At 48.0% G+C, this 24,054-nt stretch overlaps 1 protein-coding gene and 1 pseudogene across 3 annotated transcripts; both read right to left on the bottom strand.

The window, feature by feature from the left end:
* Positions 1–941: 941 nt before the first annotated feature.
* Positions 942–24,019, bottom strand: LOC100971349 (melanoma-associated antigen B10). Of its 3 annotated transcripts, none has more exons than XM_008972994.3 (3): positions 23,899–24,019; positions 13,140–13,288; positions 942–9,590 (listed from the first exon to the last, which is right to left on the bottom strand). In XM_008972994.3, exon 3 carries the CDS (start codon positions 9,539–9,541, stop codon positions 8,498–8,500), a length of 1,044 nt encoding a protein of 347 aa, XP_008971242.1. In that variant the 5' UTR covers positions 9,542–9,590; positions 13,140–13,288; positions 23,899–24,019; the 3' UTR covers positions 942–8,497. The 3 variants fall into 3 exon arrangements, with proteins under 3 accessions (XP_008971242.1, XP_054962320.1, XP_057157066.1); XM_055106345.1 differs by lacking the exon at positions 23,899–24,019 and adding an exon at positions 23,391–23,766; XM_057301083.1 differs by lacking the exon at positions 23,899–24,019 and having other exon boundaries at positions 13,140–13,418.
* On the bottom strand, positions 17,915–18,955 carry LOC100971699 (melanoma-associated antigen B10-like; annotated as a pseudogene).
* Positions 24,020–24,054: the final 35 nt, after the last annotated feature.

Here is a 24,054-nt window from a genome sequence, read left to right as displayed (position 1 = left end):
GCTACCTCCCACGATTCCTGTCTTTGTTCTATCGGAGCTGAAAGCAGGAGAATAACTCTCTGGGAGCCCCTCTAGTCTGGGGTGGGTGGTCCCCTCACACCTAACTCCGGGTCTTTACCTTAATTCTAGGCAGGGCTCAAAGCTCCTCCCTCGACTTAAGTGAGTGATGCTACCCGGCCTCACCCCAACACTTCCCTCAAACACAACAGGCGAAAGCCCGTGTGCCTCAGGTCCTTCCGCCCCCATCTGGGGCCTCCCCAAGGTTGACCGCAAGGGCGGGACTTTGCGAGGCCCCTCTGTTCTGAAAACGGGGCGGACGAGGGGGACTCCCTTTACTCCTGTTCTTTCAGGGTCTTTGCCTTTACTCCTGTTAGGGCCTGGGAACTCTCCCTCTGCTGGTCTGAAGCCCACACGCTAGTCCGATACCCTCACTCGCCCAGTCTCCTCAGTCCAATACTTTCACCCGCCCAGTCTCCTCAGGGACTATTTAAAAGGTATTCAGGGGTCGCTACATCAGAGAGTCCTGTCTGGGTTCTATGGAAGCTGAAAGCAGGGACGGAATTCTCTCAGAGCCCCTTTAGTCTGGAGTGGGTGGTCCCCCACATCTAACTCAGGGTCCTTACTTAATTTCAGGCAGGATCTGGAACTCCTCCCTCAGGCAACTGGACGCCAGCGCTCTCAGACACTTTCACTTCCTGCGACCCCACGGCTGGATATCGGGGTGCAAACGCTTCCGGGAAAGATTGGGGGTTTGTGGGGCTGGCACTGGGGCGAGGCGCTGTGGGGTTAACTGTCCTGGGTTGCGCGATTCCCTTAGAACTCACATAGGGGCTTTTTAGTGACTCCCGGCCAGGTCGCCTTCTGGTTACCAAGTTAACCAGCCTTAAACCAGCATCCTACTCACATCACCCTCGTTTCCAGAAGGCGAAGTGAAGGGGTTCCTGAGCCTCACAGCCATGCCAGTGCCTCCCAGAACTGACAGCAGAAGCCAGCCACTGTGCTGCTAGTCTGTTTTCAGTGGGCCGTTTCCTCAGAAATATACACAGAATCCTCACCTTTACTTCTATTAGGTCTAGGATTCCTCCTTCTGCTGGCCTGAGTCTGGCACAGTGGTCCACAGTTTTCACTTCATAGTTTTAGATTTTATTACATTTGCTGCAGATCAGGGACTTTTTTCTTTGTTTTGTTTTGTTTTGAGACGGAGTCTCGCTCTGTCGCCCAGGCTGGGTGCAGTGGCGTGATCTCGGCTCACTGCAACCTCCTCCTCCAGGGTTCAAGCGATTCTCCCACCTCAGCCTCCTGAGTAGCTGGGATTACAGGCACTCGCCACCATGCCCGGCTAATTTTTGTAGATATGGAGTTTCACCATGTTGGCCTGGCCAATTTCGAACTCCTGACCTCAGGTGATCTGCCCACCTCGGCTTCCCAAGGTGCTGGGATTACAGGTGTGAGCCACTGTGCTTGGCCCAGGTGATGACATTTTGAGAGTGGCTAGTACAGAAACTATTTTTTGTTTGTTTGTTTTCAATTTGTTCAGGTTGGGGTAATTACAATAATAAAGAGATCTCTTTGTGTCTCACATATACCTGTCACCCCCAGTCAATTTAACACCATTTACACTGCTTCTCCATTCACCCTCGAAATGTTTGCATAGCAAATCAGCCCCCTACACCACTTGGTATCTGGTGGGAAAAGGCCACCAAACACAGCTGAAGGATATATTTATTCTGGTGTAAAAAGAAAGCAGGAAAAGTGAGAGGCAATCTGAGCTAGGGATAACATGTGGATCCTTTTTCAAGACATGTCCACATTCAACCTTTTACTTATAGAGTCAGTGAGGTAGTTAGTCTCAGAGAACTCCCCCTCCAGTTTCTTTTTCCTTGCAGTGACACACTCTGTGCCACTACTTATTGGTAGTATTTGCCCTGTTTTAACTGTCTAATCGCCAATCCCACTCACTTGTACAGCTTCCCACCCACTCGTAGCAGGGTTGAGAGCTGTCTTGATGACTGAAAAGAAAGATTGTATCTTCCCTTACAAGATACAATCTTTCTTATTCTTACTGGAAAGGGTGCACTGAACCACCAGAGTAGTGAAGAGCGCTTTCCCAGAATCAATTAATATCGTCACTGGGTGATGCAGGGGAATGAGTCATACCCTGCCTGAGAAGTGGGAAGGGGAAAGTCTAATAGAGCATGCCTTCGGGCCTTTCATCCAATAGATCTGCGTACTCAGATCACCCTACAATTTCATGCGGGTAATGATTCAGATTGCCAAGCCTATTCATAAAAGTTGTCCGAGACACCACCAGTTTCCTCACCTTCACTCCTTCTGGTCCCATTACTATCCCATGCTGAACTCTGGATGCAGATCCCTGACCACTCCCTACCCTGAGTTCTCTGGACTTGGTTTAGCTTGTGATCTCTCTCATGGGTTCTGGAAATTGTTCTAGTCCCCGGTTCTCTTGATGTTCTTCACTAACTGAGGTTTTTTTGTCAGGGCACATTTTTCTGGACCCTGGTCATACTGACCAAGTTCTTTCTTCTCAAAGTGAAGACAAATGTTTTCTTGACATATGAGAATTTTAAAGCAAATGCCCAGAGAAATGTTAGTGCTCAAGACATCACTACCGATGTCTCACTTCGTATGGATGAGGGATTAAGTTCATTTTCTGTTCAACCTACTTAGAAAATGGAAATTAAAATAGAAATAGCAGTGAAACAATACAACTTGGCTAAACATTTCTCCCAAATTTAAAATTTATCAAATAAAACACCAGTGAGAGTATACAACATTTTTGGAATGAAAGTTCAGTAATACTCAAAAAATTGACAATCACCACATTCTTACCATTTTAACTGAATTTATACTTTTCTACATCTTTCCTGTAATAAAACATCTACATTTACCCAAGAAGTCATGTTCAGTAATGTTTATTTCAATCTTATTAGTCATAGCAATAAATGGAAAACACCTTATACATCCATCAGTAGAAGAATTGTTTAATTAATTATGATACATATGTCCCTTGAAATTCTTGGTAGTAGTTTAAACAGTGAGGTGGATCTATATGTGCTCTCATGGAAAGTTCCTGCATCCATTTTATTTAGTGACAAATGCAACAGGTACAACAAAATGTACATCAGTATATATATATATGTTAAAAGTTCACAATATATTTTCCTACCACATGTATATAAGAAAAAAGCCTAGAATATACATAAAAATAAAAGACTCAAGGTTTTTAATGGTGGTTACTTCTGGTAGGGAATAAATTTTGGAGGAACAGAGTAAGGGAGCAGAATTGTGATTTATCCATAGTGTTAGAATTTTCTTAAGCATCAAGAATATTTGAGTAATTAATATATTTGAGTAAAACTAACAACAGAAATAGTAACTGTGCAATATTCTGATAGTCACTGCTAATGGATGTAATGGAAGAAGCCTGAAATCCTAAAGTCTTAGCACAACAAGTTTATTTTTCACGCACATAAAATCTGATGTGAGTTAACAGGGGGGTCTTCGCTGTCAGAGGACCCAGGGATCCAGGCTACTTCCATCATGTGGCACCACATCTCATCATGAGAGCTCCATATTTGCTGCTGAATAGACCAGAAAGCATAGAACTGACATACTAACTCTCAAATGCCTTGGCCTGAAAATGACAAGCATAGCTTCTGTTTATATTTCAGTGGCCCTTTCTAACAACAAATGGACTGGGGAATATAGTCTCCCCATATGCCCAGGAAGGACAGCAAAACAAGTGGATGGAAATTTGTCTCTCCCACAATCTATTACCTATTAGGTGCTCAATAAAAAGCAAATATGAAACTTTGTTTTGACAACAATCTCTATTCTTGGAAAAGTTTCTGAGAAGGCCAAAATTGCCTTGCAATTTGGGAAATTTTTCTAGTGTGTATCATGTGACAGTTGTTTTCAAATATAGGATCACACCAATTTTCTAAAGAGCCATGAAAATCTCAGCAAGGATGATCCTTTGTCTCTCATCACAAAATAGTACCTTTCTCTACTGACCTTTGCAATAATCTCAAAATATGGAGGATGTTATTCTTCCTTTTAGTGCGTGGTGTAAATAATACCTTGGGAGTCTCTACTACCACCTGATTAACACACCTAAACACGTGTGCAGTGTGCCTTTACACACACTGAAAAGTAGGATTTTCCCCTGGGGCAGATAGAAACAAAAGTCAGGAGAATTATGGTGAATTATTTTATTCTTTTCTTATCAAAGCACTGCCAAAGACACATTGTCTACATCAATAGTAGGCTGAATAATTAATTGCTCCAAAAAGATGCTTATACCCTTATCCTTGAAAAATGAATATGCTTTGTTATATGACCAAAGGCACTTTGCAGAAGCATTAAGGTTATGTAACTGAACTTAAAATAAAAATATTACACTAGGTTATTCAGGAAAGTCCGATATCATGACATGAGAATTTACAGGCAGAGAACTTTCTCTAGTTGGAGGCAGAAGAGAGATGCAGCAGACGGGAAGTTAGAGAGATTACAAGTGTGAGAAGAATTCAACCTACAAGTGTTGACTCAAAATGTATGAGCCCACATTCAAGGACTGGAGAGACGCCTGCCAACTCCAGCTGATGGTCAGCTAGGAAACAGGACCTCAATCTTACTACCACAAATAACTGGATTCTGTCAACAACATGAATGAGTTCAGAAGGAGAATCTTCTCAGAGTCTCATAAGAAGACTGCCAGCTGAAAGCTTGATTTGAGCCTTGTGAAAATCTGAGTACAGAATCTAGCAGAACCATTCCATCCTTCACATGTACAGAAATGTAGACAATAAACCCTATAAAGGTAATAAATGTGTGCTGTTGCAAACTACTACATTTGTGATAATGTGTTACAGCTACCATAGAACTACTACAACTTTCTGGAAAGACTACAGAATTTGTAAGAATTCACTCTCTTCAGATGGTTGCTACACAGTTATTTCCTTGGTCTTTCCTCATTTAACACCTAGGAGGGAAGCTCTGAGTTTTGGTGCTTAGTTGAGCTCATTCATCAGTGTATAGATTCGGTGGCAACATTCAAAAAGTCACCAGTTTAAAACCTCTTCTTTTTCTAATCTCACCTGCTTTCTAAAACCTCTTCTCTACTTCAGGATTATATCTCTGCTTCAGGATAAAATATCAGTTGATTCTATCCCAAATCAGACTCTCCTCACCGCAGATTTGAAAACACTTTGAGTGTGGTGGAGGCACCCAGAGATGAAGAGGTATCTAAGCTTCACTATTTGAAGTGAACAATTACACAGAATGGGCTGTTGCTGTCAGAGGGAATCCAAGGTGAGGGGTGGGGCTTCTAGGGAGTTGGACGCTTCTATGTCCAGGAGAAGGCAGGCAAGTCTGGGCTGTCTATTCCTCTGGGCGCAAATGCAGGCTCCAGAGAAGGACACAGTAAAGCTGGCCAGCAGGTCAGTTCCAGTTTGGGCAGGAGGGCACAGTGGGAAGACCCAGGGGAAGGGCATGGTAATGTGGGAAAGTGCTGGACTGAACCCATTTGAAGGGACCAGGGCAGAGTCAGCTCCGGAAGAATCCGGGCTAAAGGTGGGAGGACTCCAGGCCAATGAACCCCACAGACAGTCCCAGATTGTGTCTCACTCTCATTCCACCTTCCTTTTTAGAGCCTGCTTTTAGTGCTTTGGCCACAGGGTCTTTCTTTTCTTTGTCTGAGAGACATTGTGGAGTAGCGAGAAGCGAAATGAATTAATAGACCTAAGATCTGCCTCAGGCTGAGAGGACTGGAACAATGTGGGCTGTAGAGGAATTCAGACCAGGAGGTCTCATCTCAGCCTTGTCACTTGAACTCGAAAATTCTATGAGCCTCAAGTTCTTTGTGAAGTGGGCTTGAAGAAGTCATTTTGTTCTTTGGCTAGTGTATACCTTGTGAAGTCTGACTTTTACAATCTAAGTTATTTGTGTAGGGCAGCTGGCACAGTGTTAGTGTGTACTGGGTTTTTGATAACTAACAGTTGTTTCTATTATATTTTAGATTGCTAACACTACCAACCTTCCCCTCTTGGAAATTTTTAATTTATTTTTCATCCTGGAGATATTAAGAGAATATGCAGCCCTCTAAGACATGGAAAACCAAATCAATCAAAATGCTTCTTACCAAGAGGAAGTTACTTACTTGATAAGAATCTTTTTGAGGATATACATTTTTTACATTGTGTGTTGGGAGAATCTTCCCCAGCTAGATGCAGCTCAGCTGGATGCTCCTAGAAAATGTGTCAAGGACTTCCTCATTCAATCCCATCAAAACACCTATCCCTTGCTTTAAGTTTGCCAAATTACACTCAAGATAATCTAGTTTAAATACCCTATTAATGGAATGGACTCTGCTGTGACAGGAATGTGTCTCCCAAAAAGGCACTCCAACAGTATTGTGAGGTAGGACCTGATGAGAAGTAATTAGGCCGTGAGAGATATGCCCTTATAAATGGATTAATACCTTTATCACAAGAGTGGGTTTGCTTCAAAAAGTATGTTTGGTCCCCTTTTCTCTTGCTTTCCCTCTCTCACTGCCTCACTTTCTGCCATGGGAAGGCCCAGCAAGACATCCCTCCCTTGATGCCACCAAACACCTTGATCTTGGACTTCCCAGCCTCCACTACTGTGAAAAAAATTCTTTTCCTTAAAAGTAACCCAGTCTCTGGCATTCTATTATAGCAACACAAAATAAAATAACACAGGCTCTGTCTTTCCCAGGCCAGAGCAAAGAGTGTCAGTAAAGTGGCTTCTGAGCATCCCATGTTAAGACAGTATTACCCTTATTTCTCAGAAACTTGCTGGAGATTATGTGTATAGAACACGTGGTTTGTGGTCTGTGATCAACTGCACTGGAGTTAGGAGAGCACAGGAAACCTTTCATTCCTGCCCCAGGTGAAGATTTCTTTCTGTTTTATCCATGAGCCCAAGCAACTGCTGTAACTACCTGTCCATTCCAGACCTTAGTGTTTCAACCCTGGACATGTCTTCAGAGAGGATGGCCACTGCTCACCACTCTCAGAGCCTCATCTGACCAAGCAAGCACAGTGGCTCACACCTGTAATTCCAGCACTTAGGGAGGCTGAGGCAGGCAGATTGCTTGAGTCCAAGAGTTGGAGAACAGCCTGCGCCACAAGGCGAAACCCTGTCTCTACTAAAAGTATAAAAAATTAACCAGGCACGATGGCGTGCACCTGTAGTCTCAGCTACTCAGGAGGCTGAGGTAGGAGAATCACCTGAGCCCAGGATGTTGAGGCTGCAGTGAGTTGTGATTCCCACCACTGCACTTCAGCCTGGGTGACAAGAGTGAGGAAAAAAAAATCAAAAACCAAAAAAACCACACAACTGATTCACACTGAAAGACTTTCAATTTCCCAAACCTCCAATCCCATTTGCCTTAAGGCATTTACATTTGATGCTCTCATCTAGATAACCCTCTTCCTACATTCTCACTTTGTTTGACTTGTCCTCTAGGACTTAGTGGGTATCTCACCATATTCCTTATGTAATATCTACTCCTAGATTCTAAAACCCAATGAGCACAGGTAGATCTTCCTTATCCTGACATCCTAGCACAAGGCCATCCAAAGAGCAGATGCTCAATTAATGTTTAAGGAACAGATGAACCAATGGGCAAAAGGTCTAATTTATTACAATGTAATTAATTATATATTCTTGAATAATGTAAGCATATCCTGGCATATATCTTTTAATTTTACATAACAACAGAATAAAAGTCAATAGGGAATGTAATAATTAGCCATCTTTTACTATTTTCTCTATTTCTTTTTTTTCTTTTTTGAGACAGAGTCTTGCTCTGTCACCCAGGCTGGAATGCAGTGGTGTGATCTTGGCTCACTGCAAGCTCCGCCTCCCGGGTTTACGCCATTCTCCTGCCTCAGCCTCCTGAGCAGCTAGGACTACAGGAACCCGCCACCACGCCTGGCTAATTTTTTGTATTTTTAGTAGAGATGGGGTTTCACTGTGTTAGCCAAGATGGTCTTGATCTCCTGACCTCATGATCCGCCTGCCTCGGCCTCCCAAAGTGCTAGGATTACAGGTGTGAGCCACCGCACCCGACCCTCTTTGCTCTATTTCTTGATCCCATTTATTACACTCCTAAATTATTTCACATTGAATTAGGAAATGCCTAATTTACTACCATGCTATCGTGTTTCGATCACTAAATAAATGGAGAGTTTCCCAATTAGACTTATAAAGCAATAAATCGCTTACTCTTAATCTCACATACAGAAAAATTTGAGCAATGTCATTCATAAACTTAATGAAGCTACTTTAACCATCTATTAAAGGAACAACATCTTCAAAAATTCCAAGCCATCACATAGAACATTAACACAAACATATTATTCACTGTGTTGTCTCCAGTCCCACCCTGACCTCCCACAGCTCAGAATGTGCATTTCTTTTCAAACACAAAGTGAAGAATCTCCCTCAGACTTTACTGCAGTTGGGAGGACTTGCTGGACTTAACCTTGGAACGTGCACCGGCCGTGGCACTAATGCGAGCCTTGGCTGCAACTCTGGCTCTGGCTCTCTCTTCCTCATCTTGTAAAGCCTCTGTATACCAGTCTGAGAATTCACTGGGAGCTGTATTATTTACCTTGGCCAAAAACTCAAGAACTTTCATCTTGCTGGTTTCAGCATGGGCTCTTGGGCCCCATAGGAATTGATAGCGTGGAGGATCACTGTTGGGCACTTGCTGGTACTCCAGGTAATTTTCTTTCACCAAATCTTTGGTAAGGAGCTTCCTGGGCTCCCCAAACATGAAGTGCTCAATTCCGTCATATAACCCCATCGTGTTAAACACTTTCCAGACTTCCTCCTCAGCGACACAATTGCCATTTGTGAAGATAATACCCAGGACAGTCATCAGCAGGCCAGTCTTGGGCACGCCTGTTTCATCACTCAGCTTTGCATCACAGCCTAGATCTAGTTTGTTGACAAGGACATAGATGTGCTTATTAGGCTCCACTTGCTTCAGGTCAAGACCAAAGATCAGCTCCAGGTGCTCAGAAGCTCTGCTCAGGATTACAGGGAACTGGCTCTTGGACATTTGGGTTACATTTCTCAGCATATCTGCCTTTGTAATGGGCTCTTTCATTTGGTACTTGTACAGCAAGTAATGCACCAAGATAATTACTTTCTCATCTACAGGGCCTCTGGGAAAGCTATCAGTGGCTTCTAGATCTTCTGTGCATCTTGGCCTTTCTTCCATTTGGTCGTTGACTCCTTCGGGATGTCTTGTGTGCGAAGCAGCTGTAGCAGATGTGCTGGTGGATTGGGCTTCCCCAAGTCCATGGGGATTGTTGGATGCCCCATCAAGTGAACTCTGGGAAACATCCTTCAAACAAGCAGAGGCAGAGGGGGGAGATTCTTCCTCCTCTTCTAAAAAGGCCAGAGCATCTATCAAATCTTCCAGCTCTTCTCGGGCCTGACGGCGTTTTTCCCTGGCACGGAGTTTACTCTTCTGACCTCGAGGCATGATGACTCTGTTCAGGTGCAGCAGCCAAAAAGGCAGGTGATCCCGTGACCTGGAGAAGAGAAGATGAAATGGGGTGTGCCCATTCAGCAGAGAGATACAACTTTAGCTTTATTGACGGCCACCTCTGAAAGTTTTCTTGGTGCATTACTCAAGGAAAAACAAGGCCCCTATTCTTTGATTTGCCTGCCCCCTGAGTACTCTGTGAAATAACTAGGATGTGTTTTAGGTTGCCACTTGCCAGATCTGCCTGGGGCTTACTGGGTGATGACAGCCAGGCCTGGCAGGTCCAGGCTTTGTGGAGGCCCCTTTGTTCTTGGGTAGGGACTCTTTTCTTAGTTCACATTCAGAACTGTCCTCTTGATTTCTGGCAGGTTCTGGGATCCCTCTACTCTACTGACCCCTCATTTCAGTCCCCTCATTTCCCTGCTACCCTGGTAGAGAAACTGAAAGGGAAACTCATCTGACCACAGCTGCCGGAGGACATCCAGGATGACTACAATAGAAAAGCTCTGAGGGACCTTCTATATTCTGGGATCCTTAGTGTTCTCATTCTTCACTCAGGGTTTTCACCTTGGCTTCTGCTAGGCCCTGGGACTTCACCCTGTGATGGCCTGAGACCTATCCCCTCAGAGCAAGGCCCTCACATCTCTGAGTTACAAAAGGAGAAAGTGAGAGAGACCTCAGCCTAACATATCTACCCCACAGTCCCTCAGAGTTGACAGCATAGATGGGACTCTGTGCTGTCCCCTTTTGATCTGGGGTGGATGGCTCCCTCAGAACTCAGGATTCTTTTTACTCTTCTTAGGGCTTGGGACTCCTTCTCTGCTGACCAGAGGCTGACACTCTGGTCCAACACCCTCCCCTCCCTGAGTTCTCACCAGAATTCAGAGGGTGCTTCATCAGGCCCTGTCCTGGACCTGTCATGAATCCATGGGGCCCGTCTTTTGGAGTGGAAGTCCCCCTCAAACTTCACTCAAGATCTTTGTATTCCCTTTTGGCAAGGCCTCAAAATAGCTCCTCTGACAACCTAAACCTCTTCACTTCTTTGAGAAAGCAGTAATGGAATTCAGAAAGTGTCACAATAGCCACTCCAACCTGGGACCTCCCTGGGCTGAGAGCAGGGGCAGACTCTGTTATGAACCCCTCTCTTTTGTGGTGGGTGGTTCCTTCTGATCTCACTCAGTTTCCTCACCTTTACTTCTGTTAGGGCCTGGGACTCTTATCTGCTGGCCTGAGGCCGTAACCTTGGTCCAATGCTGTCCTCTCCTTGAATTTCCAAAGAGGGAATTCAGAGGGTGCTATATAAGAGGTTTTTTTTTGCCCAAGGTTGGCTACCACTAACAGCAAGGGCATAGCTATTACCCTTACACCTCACGAAGGGTCTTTATCTTACCTCCTAGCAGGGCCTGGAACTCCTCCCTCTGCTGATTTAACACCTCCCTCTGGCACCAGTTTTTTAACTTCCCTAAAAATCCAGAGGTGGAACTCAGAGACTTTTATATCTGGCCACTCCATTCATGGGCTTCTCAGGCCTGAAAGCAGAAGCCTGGATGCTGTGGGGCCCTTCTGATCTGGTGTGGATAGTTGCCTCAAATATTAGGGTCTTCACCATCACTGTTGGAAGGTCTGGAACCCTGCTCTCTACTGGTCTGATGCCAAAGCATGGTTCAATGCTGTCACCTCCCAGGATCCTGGGAATTCAAAGGGCACTACATCAGAGGATCCCTGTCCAGGGTCTCCCAGGGCTTACACAGGGCTGGGATTCTGTTGGTCCTTCTCTCTTCTGGTATAAAGAGTCCTCAGATCTCAGTTAAGGTCTTTAACTTAACTCCTGACAGGACCTGGAAATCTCTGGAACTCTCTTTTCTGCTGATTTGAGGCTACCCTGCTCAGACTAATGCCTTCATTCTTCTGAGAAGTTAGAGTCAGAAGTTGGGGAAGCCAATTCTAGCCACCCCCATATGGGACCTAGTGCTGAGAGCAGGGGTGCAGCTCTTAGAAGTAAGGGGGTGGCTTGTGTTTTGTGGGAGTAGGGAATTCTGACAGAAGTTGCATAGGGGTCTTTCATTAACTCTGGGGGGCCTGGGACGACTCCTCCTCCTGATCTGAGTCATTCAGCTTTAAAACAAAGCCTTCGTCCCCAACCACTTCACCCCACAGTCCCATATCCCTGGACTACAGAGGGTGAAGTGAGGAGGCTTCTGGGCCTAACATCGAGGCATTGGCTTAGAAATGTTAACAGCAGGGGTGGTCTCTGTGCTGAGCAGTCTGTTATGGAGTGGGTGACTCTTTCAAAACTTCATCAGGGTCTTCATTTTTATTCCTTTTAGAGACTGGGACTCCTCCCTCTGTGGATCTGAGAATGACACCCGGTCCAATGCCCCTACCTCACAGTGAGAAATGATGTAAATTTTACTACAGATCATGTAATAACTTTGCAAATGGCTAGTGCAGAATCCCCCTTTATAAAAATTTTCAGTTGATTCGAATCAAGTCAGGATTATAACAGTAAAGAAGATAGAGATTTGGACTCCACCTATACTTGTTACCTGCAGTCCATTCAATAAGGAGCTGCAGCATCTGCAATGGTTCTCCATCTACCCTGGAAATACTTGCCTTGAAAACCAGCACCCTACTACAGTGTTTGGTGGCAACAAAGGCCACCAGACACAGCAACAAAAAATCAGCCCTCTGTTCTGCAAAGAAGTCAGTGATGTTAGGAAGTATTCGGAGTTGGGGATAACATCTGGATCCTTGTTTAAAGGCATATGCAGGCTCAGCCTTTTAGTTACAGAGTCAGTGAGGTAGTTCGTCTCAGGAAATCCCTTTTCCAATTCCCCCCTCCTTGAATCTACACTATGCCACTACTCATTGGTACTACTTGCCCTGTTTTAACTGTCATTAATCACCAATCATGTCTATTTGCACAGCTTCAACCTCACTGGTAGGAGGGCCACATACTCAAGGGGGGCCACATATACAAGGGCCACATACATTCTTTCTTATAGGCATTAAGACAGCTCTCAACCCTGCTACACTGGAAAGGGTGCCCTGAACGACCAGAGTAGTGAAGAGATGTAGCTCTCCCAGGATCAATTAATATCATAACTGGGTGATGCAGGGTAGCAAGCCACACTCTGCCTGAGAAGTGGGAAGGGAAGACTCTAGCAGAGCATGCCTCTGGACAGCTCAGCCTACAACTTCATGCTGGTAATGATGATTCAGAGATTGCCAAGGCTATTCAGAAAAGTTGTCCAAGACACCACCAGTTTCCTCATCTTTACTCCTTCTTGTCCCATTGCTACCCCACGCTGAACTCTGGATACAGATCCCTGACTACCCCGTGCCCTGAGTTCTCTGGACTTTGTTTAGCTTATGATCTCTCTCATGGATTCTGGAAATTGTTCCAGTGCCCAGTTTTCCTGATGTCCTTCACTAATTGAGGTTTTCTTGTTAAGGCACATTTCCTGGAACCTTGTCATTCTGAGTAAATCCTTTCTTCTCAAAGTAAAGAGAAATGTGTTATTGAAATATCAAAATTCTAAGGCATATTGTGGAGCAATATGTCAACAGTTATCAATGTATATTTAAAACTCACAGTAACCAGGTACAGTGGCTCCCAACTGTACTCCTAGCTGCTTGAAAGGCTGAGGTGGGAGGATTGCTTGAGCTCAGGAGTTCTAGGCTGTACTGAGTTATGATCACACCACTGCACTCCAGTCTGGGCAACAGAGCGAGGCACCGTCTCTAAAAAAAATAAATAAGTAAATAAAAATTAAGAAGAAAAAGGAGCAAACAAAAACAAAAAAACCCTCACAGTGTATTTTTGTTGCACATGTATATAAGAGAAAGCCTATAATACATTTAAAAATACTACATGCAGGATTTTAAAAATGTGGTTACATATGAGGAGGTATTGAATTTTGGAGGGACATAGTAAGGAAGCGAAATTTTGATTTATCTGTATTAGAATTTTTGGCAACAAGAATACATACACTATTTTCTTGGTAATTAAAATATTTAAATAATAACAATGGAATTAGTAGTTGTGTATTGTACAGATAAAGTATGTATGAGATGCAATGGCAAAAGGCTGAAATCTGAATGGCTTAACACGCTAAAAGTTTATCTCTTATGCAAATAAACTTTGATATTCATTAATAGGGATTTTTTGCTGTCAGGTGTCCCAGGGATCCATGCTGCTTCTATACTGTGGCTCCATATCTCAGCATGGAAGAGAAGGCATGGAGGTGGCAGACTGGCTCTCAAACACTTTGATCTGAAAGGGAAAAGCATGCTACTGTTCATATTTCAGTGTCAAGGGGGGTAGTCACATGACCTTTCCAAACTACAAGTGGACTGGCAATGTAGTCTCCATATGAACCAAGGATGGAAAGCAAGACACAAAGTGGATGAGCACTTGCAGTCTGTCCAATTAACTATTATAATAGTAAAAGCTCAATAAAAGCTACTACTATAAATTTGTTATGAAAACACCCTTCTTAAGTCTTGGAGGAGTTTCTGAGAATATCAAATATCTTTGCTAAACAACAACATTTTCTAGTGTCTATATGTGACAGGTAATTTCAAATCCAGAATCACACTAATTTTCAAAACGATCCTGTAAATCTCAGCAAGGAGGGTTCACCCCGCTGCACTCAATAACACCTTTCTGCACTGACCTTTTCAATGACCTCTATAATCTCAAGAGACTGAAAAATTTCTTCCTTCTTTTGATGTATTGTTAAAAAAATAACTTGTGAGTCCTGCTACCCACCACCTGATGAACATGTACACCTGAGCACATGTACAGGTGCCCTTAGGCGCAATGAAAAACCAGGATTTTCCCTTGGGGCAGATACAGACAAGAATCAGGAGAATGATGGCGAATTATGGTTTTTCTTTTCTTATCAAAGCTGGCATGTCTGCCAGAGAGACATATTCTACCTCTGTGGTAGACTGAATAATTGCTCCACGAAGATTCACATATCCTCATTCCTGAAACCCATGAATATGTTATGTTACATGGCCAAAGGCACTTTGCAAATATAATTAAAATTATGAAACCGACCTGAAAATAGAGAGATTACACTGGATTGCCTACATGGGCCAAATCTAATTAGATGAGCCCTTACAAGCAGAGAAGTTTCTCCACCTGGAGGCAGAAGAGATATGCAGCAGAGAGAGAAGTTAGAGAAATTCCAAGCGTGAGACAGGTTCAATGTCCCAAGTCTGACTCAAAAGTAGAGGCCCACATGCAAAGACCGGACACAGGCCTGGAGAAAATATGGCAGCTCCAACTGATAGCCTGAAAGGAGACTTACTCCTCACTCTTCTTACAACCACAAAGAACTGGGTTCCTCATATAATGACCTGAATAAGCCTGAAATGGGATTCTTCACAGTGTGTCCCAATAAGAAGCCAGGCTTTGACAGCTTGATTTGGGCCTGTGTAACGCTGAGCAAAGAAACCAGCAGAACCAACCCATACTTCTCACCTACAGAAGGGTGATTTAATCAATATGTTATTTTAAGTGTCTTACTGTATGGCATTTGTTATGTCAGCATAGAAATCTACTACATGCTCCTAGTACACCAGGATTTATAGGAATCCAATTTCTGGACATGGTTGATACACAGTTATTTCCTAGGTCCTTCCTTATCCACCACTTGAGACAGAGGCTTCGATATTTTCACCATTCAGTTAAGCTCACTAGTGTATGGATTCAGTGCTAGTCTCAAATAAGTCACCAGATTACATTCTCCTCTCTTTCTAACTTCATCTGCTTTCTACACCTCCTCTCTAACTTCAGAGTTATCTTTCAAGGTTAGATTCTGTTCCAAGTCTGACCTGACTCACAGGCAGACTTGGAAAAAATCTTGAGTGTGGTGGAATTACTCAGAGCAGATGACCAGGTATGTAGTGTTCACTGCCAAAGTAAACAATTACATGGAAGGGGCTGTTATCAGAGAAGTTCCAAGTGAGTGATGTGACAAAACAGAGGACATCTGCAGGGAGTTGGAAAGCTCTAAGTCAGGAGAAAGGAAGGAAAGTTATTCTGGGCTTTCTTTCCCATAGGGAGCAGGGTGCAGCCTTCATGGAAGGAAGCAGGGAAGAGCTGGACAGCAGGTAAGGATCCAGATTTGGGCACAAGGACTCACAGGGGCTGACTCAAGGAAAGAACAGTGTAATTTGGGAAGTGCTGGATCTGGTCCCAGGTGCCAGCACCTGGGCAAAATCAGCTCCCAAAGAACCCTGGAGCTAGGGGTGGATGGACCCTACGAAAATGAGGCCCACGGGCAGTCCCCAAATGGTGTTCAATTCTCATTTTCTCCATTATTTATTACATCTGGATTTAGTACACTGGCCCCAGGTTCCTTCTTTTTATTGCCTAGAGACACAGTGCAGTAGTGAGAAGAGAAATGAATTAAAAGACAGACATGTGCTTCATGCAGGAAGGAGTGCAACAGTGTGGGTTCTAAACAAATTCAGACTATGGTTCTAATTTTGACACTTAACGAACCACGTGAAGTCAGGAAAATTGCAAAGCTCTATGAGGCTCAGGCTTTTTGTGAAGTGACCTTGATAAGCCTTGCCTTGTAGGATTTCTGGGTTGTATGTAATGTATGAAAACTCTGGGAAAAGTGCCTATTATTTATTGCATATTTAATAACTAGCGTTTGTTACTATTATTAGTTTGACCCCAGGCCCTATCGAAATCTCTGTGATTGTTTTTAAAGCAAGAGATGTCCGAAAATATGCAGCACTCTATGATACAGCACACAAATCAACCAAAAATGCCGCTTAGCAAGTAAAACTCAGTTATTTACTATGCAAATTTGAGGATTTCTTATTTATTGCGGGTGTGGGGTAGTCTTCCCCAGTTGGATTCAAGACTCCTATAATTCATGTCAAAGACTAATTCCTTCCATCCCTTCAACTACCCTTCCATCCAAACCACCCCTATTTTCATTTCTTTCACTCGCATCAAAAATCTAGCCCTCACTTGAGTTTGCCAAATGATACTAAAGACAACCTAATAAAAATGCCCTTTTAGGAACAACACACACCGGGTCCTGTTGGGGTGTGAGGGGCAGGGGGAGGGAACCTAGATGATGGGTCAATAGGTGCAGCAAACCACCATGGCCCACGCATACCTATATAACAAACCTGCACATTCTGCACATGTATCCAGGAACTTAAAGTACAAGTTTTTTTAAAAGCCCTTTTAATTAAGTGGGTTTAGTGGGCTCTTGTTTCTCCCAGGCCAGAGCAAATAATGCCAGCACAATGGCTTTTGAGCACATTCATGTCAGGTCACCCTTGATTCTCAGAAGGTCCCTGGAGCTGATGTGCATAAAACATAGTTTGTGGACTGTGCCCAACTGCACTGGAAAAATGACACTGGAAAAGGATGCAAGACACCTTCCATTCCCATCTTACAATTATTTCTGGTTTATCTATTACCTCAAAATAACTGCTAAAAGCACTTCTTCATTCTAGGCATTAGTCTTTTTGAGGATCTGGCCCCTGCTCTGTACTCCCACAGCCTCAACCAACCCACTATCCAGACTAACAAAATTGACTGACACTGAAGGGTTTGCAGTTTCCTAAGGCCCCAAACCCACTTGCCTCAGGACATTTTCACTTGACTGCTCTGATCTGGATCTTCCCACCTTCTCTTACTCATCCTTTACTTCTTAGGGTATATCTCACCATCTTCCTTACATGACAGCTGCTCTTAGACTCTACAATTCAGTGCGTGCCCTTGGGTCTTGTTTATCCTGACATTCCCAGTACCAGCATGGCGCCTTCCCTCCAAAGAACAGATGCCCAAGTAATGTTTGAGAAATAAGTGAGCCAGTGTGCAAGAAGTCAGTTTTATTATGATGTTCCTTCTCCTACATTGTTGAATAAACTAATCATATCTAAGTATCTATCTCTTAATTTTACAGAACAGACTAAACATAACGGAATGAAAGCATTTATCATCTTTTACATTTTACCTCTATTTCTTCATCCCAACTATTTTACTGCTTTTTTAAAAAAATATTTCCAAGGAAATGACTAATCCACTACTATGTTATCTCATTGGAGATCACTAAATAAGATGGAAATTTTCCCATTTTTTTCTATAAAATAGTAAAACTCTACTCTAAAACCTCACAAACATCAATAAATGTATGACTTACTATCACTTATAATCTTGGATTCTTAAGCTACTTTAACCTTCTATTAAAAGGAACAACGTTTAAATATCCAAGTTACCCAGAACATGTTATGTACTATGTTATAACGAGACACAGCCAACCCTCCACTAGTGAAACACTGACTGTCCTCTTCAAAAACACAGTAAAGCATTTTCCTCAGCCTTCACTTGGAGCAGGCAAGGTTGCTGGACGTGGCCTTGGAACGTGCACTGGCCATGGTGGCAGTACGGGCCCTGGCTGCAATTCTGGCTTGGGATCTCTCTTCCACATCTTTCAAAGCCTCTTCATAATGGGATGGGAAGGCACTGGGGACTGTACCATGGATCTTGGCCAAAAACTCTAGGACTTTCATCTTGCTGGTTTCAGCATAGGCTCGTGGACGCCACAGGAATTCATAGCTTGGAGGACTGCTATTGGGCACTTCCCAATACTCCAGGTACTGCTCTTGCACTAAATCTTTGGTGAGGAGGTTCCTGGGCTCTCCATAGATAACGTGCTCCTGTCCCTCATATACCCCCATCATATTTAGCACCTTCCAGACTTCCTCCTCAGGGGCACAATTCCCCTGGCTGAAGATCGCACTCAGGACGGTCATCAGCAGGCCATTCTTGGGCAAACTTCTGTTAGGATTCACTCTTGTGTCATGGCCTAATTCTAGTTTGTTGACAAGGACATAGATGCTCTTGTTGGGATCCACTTCTTTCACGTCAACGCCAAAGACCAACTCCAGGTGATCAGAAGCTCTCCTCAGGATCTCAGGGAAGAGGCTCTTTTACATCTGGATTACATTTTTCAGCATATCTGCCTTTGTAACGGGCTCTTGCATTTGATATTTGTACAGCAGGTAATGCACCAACATAGCAATCTTCTTATCTATAGGGCCTCTGGGCCACTGCCCAGTGGTAGCCTGGGCCTGTGAGGCATTTGACCTTTCCTCAACTTGGCTGTCGATGCCTTCATTAGATGCTGTGCATGAAACAGCTGCAGCAGTGGTGATGGCTAGAGCTATCCCAGGCTCTTGCTCATTGCTGGGTGTTTCGACAGCAGATGACCTCTCAGGACTATCTTTGAAATGAGGAGATGAAGTGAGGGACTCTCCTTCCTCTGCTACAGTGACTTGAGCACCTTCCACGTCCTTGGGCTCTTCTCGAGCCTGGCGGCGTTTCTCACGGGCATGGGGCTTACTTTTCTGACCCCGAGGCATTATGACTCTGCTCAGAGGTAAGTAGTAGTGTGAGACAGATGGCAGGTGATGAAGTGACCTCAAGGAAAGAAGGTGTGATCCTCCAGCAGGAAGATATCACCTTGACTTTATGGAAGTTGCTTCTGTAGGTTTCTTTGAGAACACTGTTCAAGGATCCTATGAGGCTACTCTTCTCTGAAGGGCCTTTCCCCTGAGGAATCAGTGGAAGTAACTAGACTGTACCTTTGCTGAAGCCTGCCAGTCTTACCTGCATCTTACTGGGACTGATACAGTGACTGGCAGGTCCAGACTCTATGGAGCTTCCTTTTTTTCTGGGGTAGACGATGTTTCTTTCAATTCACATTCAGGGCCATCACCTTGACTTCTGGCAGGACCTGTTATCTCACTGCTGAACTGTTTTGATGCTGACTCCCTCATTCCAAAGCGCTCATATCCTTGACTCCCCAGACAAGAAATTGAGGGGGAATCTCATGTGACCACATTTGCAGGGGGACATTGTGGAATGGCAGCAATGCAGAGATCGGTGAGACCCTCTTTATCTTGAGGTAATTAGTTTTCAGTCCTCAGTCTTTACTTTTGCTTCTTGGAGGTTCTGATTGCCCTCCTTTTGATTACCTGAAACCTATCCCCTCCAAGCAAGGCCTTCACATCCCTGACATTCCTGATAAAGATATAAGGGAGGCCTCAGATGTATCTTCCCCAGGGACCCCTATCAGGAATGACAGCACTCTTAGGGCTCTATGAATCCTCTTTTACTTCTGGAAATTCAGGTTCCTCCTAATGACTCCTCACCTTGACAGCCTCATACCTTCCCCTCTGAGGACTTGAGGCCTATACCAATCAGAGAAAGGCCCTCTTCCACTTGATATCCCAGAGTATGCAGTTGGAGGGAGGGGGTGGGGTGCGTTCAGAATGACAAATCTGCCCAGGGCTTCCCAAGGCTGACCACAGAGGCAGTGCCTAGCCCCATCAGTCCTCACTTTGACTTCCATAAGGGCCTGAGTCACTTCCCTCTAATGACCTGCCACTGACTGCCCTATCAAATCTATGTCCTCATCACCCTGTGACCACTAAGGATAAATTGAGAGATACCTTAGCCTGAGAGTCATGCTGAAAGGCTACCAAGGCTCATAGTAGTGGTACTCTGTTGGGTCCCCTTTGTTCTGGGAAGAAAATCCCTTCAGTCTTTGCTCTGTGTTCTAAACTAAACTCCTGGTTACCCCCAAAGACTCCTTCCACTGCTGACCTGAATGCGCTAGCCTTAGTTTGTACCCTTCCCCACGACCACCACCAGAATATGAAGTGAGGGGTCACCTGGGCCTTACAGCCATGCTAGGGACCTCCCAGAACTTACAGGAAGGGCAGGATTCTGTAAGGCTGCCATCTTTATGGGAAGCTAGTTTCCCCCACAGCCCACACTGGGGCATTTCATTAACACGTGGCAGAGCATAGTGTGTCCGGAATTGGTGGGTTCTTGGTCTCACAAGCTGCGGACCCTAGTGGTGAGTGTTACAGTTCTTAAAGGCGGTGTGTCTGGAGTTTTTGTTCCTTCTAATGTTCGGATGTGTTTGGAGTTTCTTCCTTCTGGTGGGTTCGTGGTCTCACTGGCTCAGGAGTGAAGCTGCAGACGTTCGCTTGTGGTGTTACAGCTCATAAAGGCAGTGTGGACCCAAAGAGGGAGCAGCAGCAAGATTTATTGTAAAGAGTAAAAGAACAAAGCTTCCACAGTTTGGAAGGGGACCCCAGCGGGTTGCCAAGGCTGGCTCGGGCAGCCTACTTTTATTCTGTTATCTGGCCCCACCCACATCCTGCTGATTGGTCCATTTTACAGAGAGCTGAGTGGTCTGATCTGACAGGGTGCTGATTGGTGCATTTACAGTCCCTGAGCTAGACACAAAGGTTCTTCACCTCCCCACTAGATTAGCTAGATACAGTGTTGACACAAGGGTTCTCCAAATCCCCACCAGAGTAGCTGGATACAGAGTGTCCATTGGTGTATTCACAAACCTTGAGCTAGACACAGGGTGCTGATTGGTGTGTTTACAAACCTTGAGCTAGATACAGAGTGCCGATTGGTGTATTTACAATCCCCTAGCTAGACATAAAGGTTCTCCAAGTCCCCACCAGTCAGGAGCCCAGCTGGCTTCACCCAGTGGATCCCGCACTGGGGCCGCAGGTGGAGCTGCCTGCCAGTGTGGCGCCATGCGCCCACACTCCTCAGCCCTTGGGTGGTCGATGGGACTGGGCACCACAGAGCGGGGAGCAGCGCTCCTCAGGGAAGCTCCGGTAGCACAGGAGGGGGGGTGGGCGGGGGGGCGGCAGTGGGCGGGGGAGTGGGTGCGGCGGGGGGGTGGGGCGGCTGGGGCGGGGGCCGGCGGCTGGGGCGGGCGGGGCGGGGGCCGGCGGCTGGGGCGGGCGGGGCGGGGGCCGGCGGGTGGGGCGGGCGGGGCGGGGGCCGGCGGGTGGGGCGGGCGGGGCGGGGGCCGGCGCGGCGGGGGCCGGCGGGTGGGGCGGGCGCGGCGGGGGCCGGCGGGTGGGGGGCCGGGGGGACGGGGCCGGGGCCGGCGGCGGGGGGGCGGGCGGGGCTGGGCTGGGGGGCGGGGGCCGGCGCCGGGGGGGGGCGGGGGGGGCGGGGGGGCGGGTGGGGCGGGGGCCGGCGGCGGGGGGGCGGGGGCCGGCGGCAGGGGGGCGGGCGGGGCGGGGGCCGGCGGCGGGGTGGGTGGGCGGGGCTGGGCGGCGGGGGGCAGGCGGGGCTGGGCGTGGGGGCAGGCTGGGCAGGGGCCGGCGGCCGGGAGCGGGCAGGGTGGGGTGGGGGCCGGCGCCGGGGGGGGGGGGGGCGGGCGGGGCGGGGGCCGGCGGCGGGGGCGGGGCGGGCGGGGCGGGCGGGGGGGGCCGGCGGCGGGGGGGGGCGGGCGGGGGGGGCCGGCGGCAGGGGGGCGGGCGGGGTGGGGCGGGGGCCGGCGCCGGGGTGGGGGGCCGGCGGCGGGGGGGGGCGGGGGCCGGCGGCGGGGGGGGCGGGGGCCGGGGGCGGGCGGGGCGGGGGCCGGCGGGGGGGGCGGGGGCCGGCGGCGGGGGGGCGGGGCCGGCGGCTGGGGGGGTGGGCGGGGCTGGGCGTGGGGGCAGGCTGGGCAGGGGGCGGCGGGCAGGGTGGGGCAGGGGCCGGCGGCCGGGGAGCGGGCGGGGTGGGGCGGGGGCCAGCGCCGGGGGGGGGGGCGGGCGGGGCTGGGTGGGGGGGTGGGCGGGGCTGGGCATGGGGGCAGGGGGGGCAGGGGCTGGCGGCGGGGGAGCGGGTGGGGCTGGGCGTGGGGGCAGGCGGGGCAGGGGCCGGCGGCGGGGGAGCGGGCGGGGCGGGGGCCGGCGCCGGGGGCGGGCGGGGCTGGGCGTGGGGGCAGGCGGGGCAGGGGCCGGCGGGGGAGCGGGCGGGGTGGGGCGGGGGCCGGCGGCAGGGCGGGCGGGCGGGGCAGGGGTGGCCGGCGGGGTTGGGGCCGGGACCGGCGAGGTTGGGGCCGGGGCCGGCGAGGTTGGGGCGGGGCCGGCGAGGTTGGGGCGGGGCCGGCGGGGTGGGGCGGGGCCGGCGGGGTCGGCGGGGTTGGGGGCGGGTGGGAGAGGCTCAGGAATGGCGGGCTGCAGGTCCTGAGCCCTGCCCCACGGGAAGGAAGCTAAGGCCTGGTGAGAAATTGAGCACAGCAACTACTGGCCCAGGTGCTAAGCCCCTCACTGCCTGGGCCGGGGTGGCCTGCCAGCTGCTCTGAGTGCGGGGCCCGCCAAGCTCATGCCCACCGGGAACTTGCGCTGTCCCGCAAGCACCACGTGCAGCCCTGGTTCCCGCCCAGGCCTCTCCCTCCACACCTCCCTGCAAGCTGAGAGAGCCGGCTCCGGCCTTGGCCAGCCCAGAAAGGGGCTCCCACAGTGCAGCGGTGGGCTGAAGGGCTCCTCAAGTGCCGCCAAAATGGGAGCCCAGGCAGAGGAGGCACCAAGAGCCAGCGAGGGCTGTGAGGGCTGCCAGCATGCTGTCACCTCTCAATAGGACTCCTTCCCCTGCTGCCCGAGGCAGACACCGTGGTCCAATACCCTCATCTCCTTGAGAGGTTAAAGGTGGAAATTCCAGCTACCCCTACTTAGGATCACCCAGGCTTGAGAGCAGAGGCTGGGCTCTATGGGGACCGGTCTGCTATGGCACAAAGGGAGTTTTATGGAACTCACCGTTTATTGACTCCTGGAGGGTTCTAAGACCCTTATCTCAGGTGGCTTGATGCCAACATCTTAGTCCAATGCTATCACTTCCCTGACTCTCCAGAAGAATAATGCAGAGTGCGATACCCAAGAGGATCCCTGCCCGGGGTTTTTTCGGCTTAAGGCCGAGGCCAGACGGCATGGCGTTCTTTCTTTTGCGGTAGGGGTTCCCCTCAAACATTATTCAGTGTCTTTGCCTTACCTCCTGGCAGGGCCTGGATGCCTTCCTCTGCTGACCAGATACCAACCGCCTCACTGCAAGGCCTCACCTCCCACGGACGGCAGAAGCGGAAGTGTGTGTGACATCCGGGCATCCTGCCCACGGACTGAAGGGCTGCCAGCAAGGGCGGTGTGGCGTGACTTTCTGTGGCGCCCCCTTTGTTATGGAGTAGTAGTAATATTAAGTCCTCCTCTAGGAAGTATATCCATGTTTTCGCTCCTAATTCATTGATTAAAGGCCCCTTAGGGAAATAATAACCCTTTATTGACCACTGGAGGGTTCTAAGACCCCAATCTCTGGTGGCTTGATGCCAGCACCTTAGCCCAATGCTATCACTTCCCTGACTCTCCAGAAGAATAATGCCGAGTGCGATACCTAAGAGGATCCCTGCGCGGGGCTTTTGCGGCTTAAGGCCGAGGCCGGACGGCATGGCGTTCTTTCTTTTGTGGTAGTGGGTCCCCTCAAATGCTATTCAGTGTCTTTGCCTTACCTCCTGGCGGGGCCTGGATGCCTTTCTCTGCTGACCAGATACCAATCGCCTCACTGCAAGGCCTCACCTCCCACGGACAGCAGAAGCGGAAGTGTACGTGACATCCGGGCATCCTGCCCACGGCCCGAAGGGCTGCCAGCAAGGGCGGCGTGGCGT

Source organism: Pan paniscus, chromosome X (assembly GCF_029289425.2).
Source record: "Pan paniscus chromosome X, NHGRI_mPanPan1-v2.0_pri, whole genome shotgun sequence".
Classification (NCBI taxonomy): Eukaryota; Metazoa; Chordata; class Mammalia; order Primates; family Hominidae; genus Pan; species Pan paniscus.
This window is presented reverse-complemented; position numbering and strand designations above follow the sequence as displayed.

Bases quoted from the DNA above. Each gene is read 5' to 3' on its own strand.
- LOC100971349 (XM_008972994.3), bottom strand. From the start codon at position 9,541: ATGCCTCGAGGTCAGAAGAGTAAACTCCGTGCCAGGGAAAAACGCCGT.